The sequence below is a fragment of the Panulirus ornatus genome, chromosome 19, assembly GCF_036320965.1.
Source record: "Panulirus ornatus isolate Po-2019 chromosome 19, ASM3632096v1, whole genome shotgun sequence".
In the NCBI taxonomy this organism is placed as follows: domain Eukaryota; kingdom Metazoa; phylum Arthropoda; class Malacostraca; order Decapoda; family Palinuridae; genus Panulirus; species Panulirus ornatus.
The window spans coordinates 18,127,757-18,140,072 of record NC_092242.1 but is presented as its reverse complement, the minus strand read 5'-3'; the positions used below and the strand labels follow the sequence as shown (position 1 = coordinate 18,140,072).

Here is a 12,316-nt window from a genome sequence, read left to right as displayed (position 1 = left end):
TAACATCCTTTCTAACTTGCTTTTAACACAGCTTTTTGTTAAGGCCTGCATCTCTTGATAAACTGTTCACTATCGGTATCGTCCAGCTGATTTTAGAAATTTGATGGTTGTTATTAGGTCCCACTTCAGTCTCCTCTCCTCCAAGGTGGACAGCTTTGTCACCCTGAGCCTCTCAATGTAACTCAATTCTTTAATTCAAGTACAGGTACACCACCAATTTTCCGGCACTCTTGGTTCCAAAGCCGTATTGGATTAACCATTTTGCTGGACCAACAGTGGTCATGTAATGATAATTCATCAACACACCTCTAGCCCACTAATTATACATCTCCCATGTGACTAAGGTATACCATGGACTGCTAGAAATTTAAACTAAACAAATATCAAACGATTGAGGACCCTAAGATGGTAAGTCTGTCCTTAGATTGTTTGAATCCTGAGGGGTCTTCGTCTTCTGTTGTCAGTATTTTCCTAGGTGTGCACCTCCAGAATAATGCAGTCTCGTCTTCATTATACACCTGCTCAGGACTGAGGTGCTCATCAACTACAAGTTTCACAAATTCGTCCACATACCTGGCAGCTCCTTCATGGTTTGCAAACCGTTTTTCTCCACACACTTTATTCATGGAAATTCCATGACGCTTCTTGAATCTTTGAAGCCATTTTTCACTATAGTCACGCTTATGTTGTAATTCAAGTTCTTTATGAAACAACTTAGCCTGGTCCATTATCATGCTACTTGACAAGTCCACTCCATCACTCTGATGCTGTCGAAACCATTCCATCATCACTCGATCGTGCTCAGTACTCTTAACATTTTTCATAATTTTTCTAATTGTCATTTGTTTCTTGGAATCGCTGTCTGCATAGAATTTTAATATTTTCTCCCTTTGCTTCTTTATATCATAAACAGTTGATGAACCATTACTGTAGATGTCACACAGCTTATGCACCGAAACACCACGGTCCATTTTTTTCAACAGTTCTACTTTATCTTGAATCGATATGGACTGGTGTTTATGTTTGACACCACAACTAACACTTTCATATGTCTTAGAAGCCATAGCTAGGGATAAATTTAAGCAAAATAAAGTAAGAATCTCACAGAATTGTGGCATCACCACCAACAAGTGCAGTGTAAGGAATGTAAATAAACGTGCCCTACACACAACACCATCTGTGGCTGCCTAGTAAACTAGACTGGTGGCCGCGGTAATTTCAAGTTCCCTCATGTATTTTTGTCCAAACTAAAGGAGGTGTCGAACTGTCAGTTGCCGGAAATTCAGTGGTGTACCTGTACTACCTAAGTTGCTCTTCTCTGTACCCCCTTAATGATATCTCTGCTTCTTTAGGTGCAACGACCAGACATACAAGGCACAATCCAGTTTTGGTCTGATATATGTGGTGAACAATTCTACTCATGTCCATGTCCAAACATTTGAATGCGATACTTATATTTGTTGGCAGACAGTTTGTGTCCAATTCCTTTGATGTGTAGCTCTTAAGATAGATTGTTCACAATGTAAACTCTCAGGTCTTTTTCACACATAGATGCTGTAGTTTATTTCCCATTAATAGCAGGAATAATCACACCAAGACCTTTCACTTTGTCCTGTCCTCAGCACCTTGCACTTACATAGATTGTATCTCATCATCAATATATTTGATCAATATTGGAATTTATTCAGGTCCCCCTGCAGGCTGATGCAATCATCATAATTCTTAATTTCTCTCATGACCTTAGCATCTTTCTGACGGTGTATATTCTATTTACACTTTACCCATGTCAAACTTGAATATCTTGGTAACTAATTATGATATGGTAGCATGTAATATCTATCTATCTATATCTCTGATGCTTGTTCCCTTTGGAAACTCCCATCTATGGGTGGCAACGGCAAAAGAATCTCCACTTATTCCTGTCCTTATATACCTTCCTCTCATACACTATTCTATGCATCCTTCCTCTGTTTCCCTCCCTCCAGTATCCCTCCACCCTATTTGCCCATGTCACAGGTGGTCTTCCACTCAAACCAATCCCTTCAATTGTACTCTCATACACTCTTCTTGTAAACTCCCAGTCTTGCATTCTCTCCACATGCCCAAACCACCTCAAAGTATTATGTTTCACTCATTCTACCACTCCACAATTCATTCCCTTTGCATTCCTTGCCATACCACATCTCTCATACACTCTTTCATTTCTTTCTTCATTCCATCTAGTCACACCATATGCTCTCCTCAAATAGCTCACTTCCACAGCCTGGAATCTTGACCTCTGTGCCTCATTCCACATTCATGTTTTGGCTGCATAGGTCAGGGATGGGAGAACTATGCTGTCCCTTAATCCTCTCTTCACTTCCATACTTACACCTCTACCCTTTGTTATTCTATGAAGGGACCCAATGACTCTCTACCATGTACTGATCTCTCCCTTATCTCTCCTTCCATATCACCACACTTACCCACGACAGCACATAGATAATTAAATTCCATCAATTTTTACAGGCTTTTTCCCCAAATATCCACAGCACAAAACATATCCACATCACAAATTAGTACACTCATCTTTCATTCTATATGGTTTCACAAAATCTATAATTTCACTCCATTTCTTTACAAATACCATTACTTTACTTTTACTTGCATTTACCTTCAATCTCCTCTGCTTACACACATCATAAAATGCACTTACAACCTTCTGAAACTCTTCCTCACTCTCTGGAAACAACACAGCATCACCCGCAAACAGGCTTGCCATGAGCCACCGTATCTCACCACCACACTACATCTCTGCATCCCTTTTCCCTAGTTTTGCTTTCATCTCTCTCATCACTCCATCCATATATGCATTAAAAAGCCACGGAGGTATTACATAGCCCTGCCTCACACCTACATTATCCAAAAACTTCTACTCAGCTGTCCATCCACTCTTAAACTTGCATTTGCTCCTCTATAGATGGATTTTACACCATCCAGCAGTTTTCTACCTATACCATATACCCTGAACACATCCCATTCCACTCGACTCTGTCATAAGCTTTCTCCAGATCCATAAAAGCTGCATACAACTTCTTACCTTTCACTATATACTTTTCCATGATCATCTTTAAAACATAAATCCAATTCACACATCCCCTACCTTTCCTAAAACCCCTTGCTCTTCACTTATTCTGTATTCAGTCACTCCCATCACCCTGTCAAATAATATTCTTGCATACATTTTTCCTGGTATACTTAATAGACTTATTCCCCTATAATTGCTACATACATCCTTTAAACCTTTTCCTTTGAATAAAAAAACAATAATAGCTTTCACCCAATCTCAAGTACAACCGTCTGTTTCCATGGTAAATTATGAAATGCATCCACTCTATCACACTTCCTCCTCCATTCTTCAGCATTTCAGTCATAATCCCATTCACTCCAGGTGCCTTTTCTACCTTCAGCCTAATTATTGTCCTTCTTACCTCCCTCTTTGCTATTTGCCCCTGTACTTGTATCCTCTTCCTTCCCTCATACGTACTCATGCATGTAACAACTGCGGCCTTCCCTTTTCCCACATTCATCAGTTCTTCAAAATACTCTTACCATCTTCCTTTCACTTCCTCCTTGATTCAACAATTCCCATTCCTTACTTCTCACATCAACATTTCCACTCTTACATCCACTTCTTTCCTTTTTCACCTTCTTCCAGAATAGTTTCTTATTATCCTGAACCTTTCCCCTTAACTTTTTTCCAAAATCTTCATTTACTCTTTCTTTGCTTTCCTCTATCAGCTTCTTAACTTTCTGTTTACATATTTTGTATTCTTCCCTCCTCCTCTGCTGAACTTCCACTGGAACATTCCCACTGAGCAATCTACCATTTGCCTTTTCCTTCTCTTCCACAGCATTTCTAATCTCTTCTGTTCATCATGCACTGCCCTTTTATTCCTGTATCTCACTACTTTGTATCCAACTACTGATTCTACAACCTTTAGTAGTATTTCTCTAAATATTTCAAACACCTCATTCACACATGACGGCAGTCCTACATTTACTGCACTTCCTTCCAAGCTTTCAGTTACCTCCCTTTAATAATCATCCCTGTATTTTTCCTGATTCAACTTCTCACTTACCAACACTTTTACCTCTCCATTCTTCCTCACACCATACCTTCACTTCTTCCTGATCCTCATCCCCACAAGAACCGCAAAATGGTCTGAGTTTCCAAAAAATCGCCTCACGACTCTAACATCCAGCACAGCCTTTCTCAATCTTTCATTCACTGCCATATAGTCAAAGTCTTTAGCACAAACATCCACAAGATAGCTTCCATTCTCATTTACTACAGGCACTCCCCATCTACCAACTATCTCATCAATCCCATCACATCCCACTTTCACATCACCCAATACAACCACATTTCTCTCATTCCCAAAACCATTCATACAGTCATTTAAATTCCTCCAGTAATGCTTCATTTCATCCTTACCTTGTACAGTCTTTGTATTCACAGGTGCATATACACATACCCTTGCATATTTCACAACCTCAATCTTTCATTTCAGCAATACCATTCTTGATCCATTCCATCCATGCTCTGTGACACCCTCCCATACTCTTAGTGATAGCAGAATTGAAAATCCTTCTTTTCCTCTTCCCTGATAAATTTAATTCATTCCCATTCATACCACACCTCCTTCCATGCCCTCCCATAACTTGCATTCATCATTTCCATTTGCACTCCACACATCCTGCCAAAGGATATGGGTTTCCCCAATCCCTAGCACATCCACACTACAAGTTTCAAACCTCTCCTTAATCTCCCTCCTGTTATTCTTCCCTGTCATCCCATTCACATTCAGTGCTATCACCCTCACCCTCAATCACTCGTTCCTTTTAACCCTCAGCATAACTGGTAGACTCCAGTGCCACTTCTAAGCCTTTTGTGCCTCACCCTTGACAGGTCACTGGCAAAGGGCTACTCCAGCACAGTGCTTCCAGAGGCAGCGAGGCTCACAAAGTGTCAAAACTATAAGTAACAGCACATTTCAGGTGTTTGTCCAAATATAAAACTATTGCATTCATGTAACTGGGCAACACCTGCCCCTTTAGTTCTACCCCTAAGTGGTGTACTAAAGAGGTCACCACAAGAAGGAGAGATGAGACTTGGCTATTCCAGTAAAACTAGAGTACCCCTTGAGCTGCCGAAATACTACTTTTCCCAATTCTGAGCGTCTTTACTTTCCACAGTAGCAGTACCTCCTACCTCACTGGTTATGATACTAGCACTGAATATGAGAATAAAGGTTTCTGTTAACTTCACAAATAGAGCTGACCTACTTTTGATCAGAGTATCTTCTACATTGCAAATATCTGATAGAATAAAACAAACCAAGTACCCAAAAATGTCACCTGATAGCCTCTAAAAGTTAAAATCTGATGGCTTCAAGCAGAAAATTGAAAAGTGCCTCACAATTTTTGATGCTTTTATCCAAAGCATTGCCTACATTTTGGTAAGCTGCCAGACTAATGAGGGAAAGTGGCAATAGAGAGGGTGGTGGCACACATTAAGTATCAGAATGAGGAAGGGTAATGCGGCTTCAGGAGTTATAGGAAATGTGTGGACCATGTGTGTGCTTTGAAAAATTATTAGTGTGAGAAATTTTTATAAAATTAAAAACTCTCAATGGTGGTGTGCCTCGAGCTATGAGAACACCTCCATGGATCTCCAGGGGTTAGGAGACTCTAACCCCTCAACTTCTGGTGAATATTATACATTTTCACCCATAGCAAACCACCCAAACAATGGTTGCAGAAGAAGCTTAATTTAGCTAACTGGCAGTCATTGGGTGATGACATCATCAACCTGCCACCCACCAGGCCACACCAAGTTGGCCACCACATAATTCTTCACAACAATAACATTACTTTAACAGTGACCTCTGTCAGCTAAGCGAAATGTTCTTTGAAGAAGGAAGGCAGGGTGAGGCAAAACAATCAGAAAATTTACTCAGAACATGGACCCAGAAAAAAAACTGCTTTCCATTCTTCAAAACACTTTTCTCTCAAGAATCTGTACATCCCATATGCCACAATGGCATAATAGCATGGAGGGGGAGATAAAGAAAAACTTTTTAAAGAAAAAGATGACCACAAACATACATACAGGTTAAGTTGCAGCAGATCATTGATCCTCTGCCTAGCAATAGGCAGGCCTCCATAAAATCAATTCTCAGTGTCCATAACAAAGTATGGTTGACAAAAGATCTCTGGAAAACTCCTCCAAGAAAAGCTTCCTCTCAAAGGCTAATATATCACTGAAAGGGTTCTTATAAACTGGATAATTTGGGCCAAACAAAACCAGCCTCTAACCAAATTGAAAATATCTTCAATGAAAGAGGTAATCACTTGCTGATCTTTTAAGATCCACAGTATTCTCTTAGATATGGAACCAGATAGAAGACAAAAGTTCTTCAAAAGTAGTCCTTGAAAGGGCAGCATAAGGGTATTCAAAGTTTAAATACCTAACTTTCCCAAACCCTGGGTTCAAAAAACTTAATCCAAGACATGCTTTCACAAATGAGATCCTTGACTGATCACCAATATAACGTTACACAACCCCACTTAGGTTGCTGGAAAGGGCTAGGGGTCCCCAAGTAGAAGAATCCAAGAACTAATCCCTGGTATTTCCCAAAACAGTCACTTACTAAGTCCCTGACAATGGGACCTGAAGGCAATCTTTTAAAACTTTTTCCTAGGAATCTAAATCATAAGGAACACATTAAAAGGTTCCAAAACTAACTGATATTGCCTAAGTAGATGCATGAAAAATGTGAAGCAAGTAAATATCACACAACTTCTTTCAGGAAGCAAATGTGTGAGGAAATCCATGTTTAAGTTCAAACCTAAGTGCAGAGTTCCTACCCCCATGTGAGGTGGTTTAGTGCTTAATGGAATCAGCAAAGGGAAAGTGCATAACTGAAGAATTTCTGACACCAAGAATGTCCATCCCATTTGGGACTATCAAAATAAGTAACCCCAACAAATTAAACAGTTTTTAGGGAGCTTTCACCTGGTTTAAGGAAGAAAAGAAGTAAATATGGTTCTAACAATTTCAAATTGCAATCAAGGCCCCTACAGTCAATGTCCCCTGTTGAACTTAAGAGAAACCAATGTAGTTAAGAAACCATTCACAGTGAGACTGGACTCACATATGGGTTCACCCCCAAAGAAAGAATCCAGTTAAACAACTTCCCCTGTTGTCATGGTCCCCAAAATACTGCATACTCCTTGAAGGTATGAGAAAATCTGATTATATAGCCTTGTTCATCACAAACTGTGATTCAAATGAAATGATGCTCAATCAATGCACAAAATAAAATATAAATCCTTTCCCTCATGAGATTATCTCTATTATAACATATGTTATTGAAGAAAATACCTAAAAAAGTAAGAAATACTTTAAAACTGGTGTAAAAGGGCACTGAGTCAAAGGGAGGATGATAACATAGATGCATCTAATTCAAGTAAGCATAGAATGCAGCATAGATCCACCTTATCAATGAAAGTGTAAAATGACAGTAGATAGTAGCTGGCCAACAACCTGGGAAGTATATTACCAGTACTACCCGCCTGGGTATCACAGGGATATTGATGCCTGTGTAATGATCCAGCAATTCAGTGGTTGTTAAGTTGCAATCCTCTGACTCTGGTAGCTGTCATTTCTTTCTGCCTCACCCAGATGTGAACTACTGGCATTCAGTCTAGAAACATACAATCTCTCCTTGTCATATACAATACTTGACAACACTTAATTCTCACATCTCATCCTTCATAACTCTAGCTTTTCCTGAAGTCAGCACTGTACAAAGCTCTACCTTTTGGTAAAATGTAAAGAGCAACAGACAGAAGTAGTAGGTGAGAACATTTATGCAAGAGCTTTAATTAGAAACATTAGGTAGAATCAGTAGGTAGGAATATTTGACAGGAGCATTGGGTAAAGGCAATCACTAGAAACATTAAGTTGGAGCCTCTACAAACATTGCGTTAGAATTGCCCTCTGCCAGTAGTCTGTTAAGTGCGAGGCTCTAAAGGTTAAGAAGTGGCACTGGAATTTACTAGTTATGGAGACTATTGCTGCGACCACCCCCTTAAGGTAGTTCCAGTTGGGAATATGGGTTAGATATTTAGATAGACACTGTATAAAATGATTGTTAATGTTTTACATGTGTGATTCTACATAAACCATAAGTATCAATTACATATATATTCATGTACTTTACATATCTATCATATATCATACACATTACTTACATGTTTACTTATCATTTATGCACACAGAATGCTGTTTACATGAATAAACGAAAAAAATAACCTCACTTCCAATAAATATACACACAAACGAAAAATATTCCATAATATGAAAAACTGTAGCATTTGGAGAACAAATGAGGGATTCCCACTATGATGACGCAATTACACTACATCTGATAATTATAATGATTATATGGGTAACTGTGATGCATGTTAGTTTCTAAATGTGTTGTCAGGTTGCTAATGACAGTTATAGGTAAGAGATGGAGTCTTTTATCAACTAAAAAGTCAAATGTGGGCAAGAACTTTATTTCTTTATATTAGAAGCTCCAGTCACAGACAAAAATCCACATCAAGGCCAGGCCTTAAACAAAATATAGAGAGGATTATGAAAGGGAAAAAGACCAGACAAGGGAGAGTATTTACAAATTTTGGAGGAAGTGAAAACCCTATCATTTAAAATGTGCTAGGCCACAGTTATTGGCAAACACACAAGATGGTAGTGTACCAAAGCTTCGAGGTGCAGGGAAAGGAACAGTTATCAAAATGGCCCACCTAGAGTAGCCAATGGCCACATAGTAATCATGCAATGCAGCAGCCTGCTGAGTATCATGTGGTCTAGTGGTAAGAGCACACAAGCAGCAACCTCTCAGGAGCAATAACCAAAGTAATACTTATAAAAGAGGGAAATTGAAGCAGCACTGCAGCTTAGGGCAAGTGGGTCAAGACTGGAAGTTAGCCAGGGAGAGTTTATAGGTATGACTGCTTCTGTTTTGTTACATCGCTGAGCTAGAATCACACTAGATGTGAGAACAGAACCCCATACATGGACGAATCAATCTTTTGTATGAATGAAGCAACTGTTCAGAAGAAAAGAAATTTTGATGCCTAAACAGCTAGTTTTCTAAACGCATACTTAGCTACTTCCATAATGTGGGGTTTCCAAGAAAGAGTAATACAGTAATACCAAGTATGTTCATTGAGTCAAGAGGTGGAATTACAGAATGTCAAAGGAGAGATGAGAGTTGTGAAGATTTGATAGAGGTACGAGTAGAAACTAGGTCTTAAAGGCATTAAACTTAACTCTCTATCAATATCTCTTATGCCCATTCCCTCAGAAAAACCCTCAAGGAGGTGGCCACAGCAAAAGAATCTCCTTAGCTGATGAATTCCAGAGCTGTTTCTTAGCCTTTACTGCCATACCCTAAGCAGGTTACTGGCAGAGGGGTACTCTAGTGCAAGAATCATCAAACCTTATATGAGACACAGAGAAGTCCATGGTGATTCCTCATATGAGGAACAGAGCAGTGTAGAGTTAATGATAATACAGGAACTTGGGAACCACAGCTTAACAGTGGAGTTGTAAGGACTTTTGCTCTTCTTGTAAAAAGTTTTCACTTACATGAACTTCTGAAGACTCATGGCCCCACCTGTGTCTTATCAAAGGCACATAAACTTAGCCTGTAACCTTGTAATATCATTGGAATGAATTGCCCTCATGGATGCCTACACACTATGAACTGGGTTCAGACTAATGAAACAATAGCATAGTCCACAAATGTTTTCCTTGGAGGAAGTAAAGAACCCATCCAAGTGCACACAATCCAAGCCAAATAAAATTTTTGAAATTAATCAATACTTCACTAGATGATGATACAAGCTTGCTCCTGGAAAGGACAAACTGAATCTAAAGTCTACCTGGCACATACTTTTACTAAATTACCACAAGTAGGAAACTGTTCTGAAAGATGAAGTTTGTGGCTATTTTCTTCCAAAAAGGAATCAGTTGGACAACAACATCCATAATTCCCAATATTGCTTAAAACTATTTTTTACTCCTAATAAATTTGAAACAAAGAAACTTCATCAAATCTTTAAACAGCCATTTCAAGATCTGAGTGTCAGCACTTTAAGTGATGAAAAAATCTTAAACACTACTATAACACTTTGTGGCCTATGATATTTTCTGCATGATACTTTCTTTCAAAATATTCATAAAATACCCTATTTGCTGTATCAAGAAACAATTTTAGGGGGTGGAATATATCCTCCATCAATATTCATTAAATTCTGTTCATATCAAAAAGCTATATACTGAAAACTTATTAGCCAGATTATTTCAGCAAATATCAAGAACTTACTGAATATTACAATTAAGCATTACATAACAACCTTAACTAAAGATTAAATAAAGATACAAGCAATGTTACCAGTAATATACATAAATGTCATTTAGTTGATAACACAACACACATTCCCTTTGAGCTGACAGTTCTAATATTCTCAACTGCATGTTCCTGCAATCTGAAAAAAAATGAAAGAAAAGATAACACATACGGGGGCAAACCTGGAGGACCCCCAAGCAGGCATAAGCGTCCAGCAATCGGCCATAGTGATCACCACGGATGGCATCCGTTTCTGGATGTGCTGTTGAAAAATACAGACTATGAGAACATGTAACTGCTACAACATCATTCTTGTAAGCTTTTATTGCAGGAATCAAAGTGGGATACACTCTTCATAATGTTAATCTTACTTTAACTACAAGTTTATTGGACACTGTAAGGCAAGAAAATGTGGGGGTTAAGACACAATATTACCACCTAAATTGGGGTAAATTCATAAGCCTTCTTCTCCTATGTCCAGCACAAAACAGACAATGTCAGCAGACGTTTATTCACAGGGACTACAGGAACCAAGAGTAACCTGCCTGGACATATGATGTCACAGCATAAAGATCACACGGTGAGATGTGAGCCAACACCATTCATTCACTAATCTTCAGCATCTGCCTAAAACCTGTTACTGTCCAGATTCAAAAAAGGGCTTTCAAAAACAGGAAGAGAAGGAAGGAGTAGGAAATTAAATGGATGCTCACAGGGCTTTACCATCATTAGAGAAATTGGTTTTTATTCTTCAAAACCTACCCTACATTTCTCATGTATGAACAGAACTCTATGAGCATTTACAAGCATACTAATAAAGAGAAGGGGAGACCTAAAGGAAAATCTGATAAAAAAAGAAAAACTCAACCTCTGTGATGATTTACATCCCACTCTAGACTATTCTTTCCTGAAAGCAGCATAATGAAAGCCACACAAGGAGATTTTACACACCTCCAAACATATACAGTGCTGAAGAACCAAAGTGCTTAGTCAAAGCCACAAATTCTTCTTGCTAATCTCACGCAAATAAAGGTTCCTTACAGGGAAAGAGTAAAAGCTCAATAGCACAGATCCTAAGAAGTAAAAGTACATCCCATTACTAGAACCACCAAGAGATACTCTTGCTGATAAAGGCTTGAAGGAGCTTGGATAAATATAATCAAACCAAACGTCTCAGTATCATTCCTTGAGATCAAGAAATATTTTCGAGAGTTTTTAACTAGAGAGAAATAATGATGCTTCTATGAAGATATTTCCTGGTACTTTAATAAAAAAAAAATTTCACTCCTGAATACCACAATCTCCATTAGTGAGAAACTTTGTATTTGGAGCCTTTATCCAAATGGTAGTCCTCTAACTGAAGTAAATTCTATACCTGTACATCACATGACACTTTTCCTTCTAATCCCTAAAGTACTGTATAAGGAACAGAATTTTCATATGAAACATTTCAGAACCAACTGCCAATGAGAATAAATAACAAAAGATCTAAGAGACATGTCAAATCCCATTTACACTGTGATGAAGCTACATGTCTCCTTAGTAAAACCCTCTAAATGTACTACACATATGCCAAAATGTTAAGTATTACAGCTAAAAGTTCCTGAAAACCACTATTCATGAAGCAATAATGCTACTGACATTAATACTGTCATAAGCAAAGCAAGAGAAAAAGTCTTCAGATACTGTCTATCTATCTACCTATTCATATCTCTGATGACAGTTCCCTCCGAGAACTCCCATAAAGGGCTGGCCACAACAAAAGAGTCTCCACATATCCCTATCCTCACATGCCTCCCTCACACACACCATTCTATGCATTCTCCCTCTGTTTCTCTCCCTCCAGTAGT

At 38.6% G+C, this 12,316-nt stretch overlaps 1 protein-coding gene across 3 annotated transcripts in view; it reads right to left on the bottom strand.

Moving 5' to 3' along the window:
* Positions 1-12,316, bottom strand: part of Synj (synaptojanin) — a 267,928-nt gene that overhangs the window by 224,129 nt on the left and 31,483 nt on the right. For 2 of the 3 annotated variants that reach the window (XM_071673715.1, XM_071673718.1), the window contains exon 2: positions 10,639-10,728. The exons of the other annotated variant lie outside the window; for it this stretch is intronic. In XM_071673715.1, coding sequence (XP_071529816.1) covers positions 10,639-10,728 — 90 coding nt within the window. The remainder of the gene's footprint in view (positions 1-10,638; positions 10,729-12,316) is intronic. 3 annotated transcript variants of the gene reach the window in all.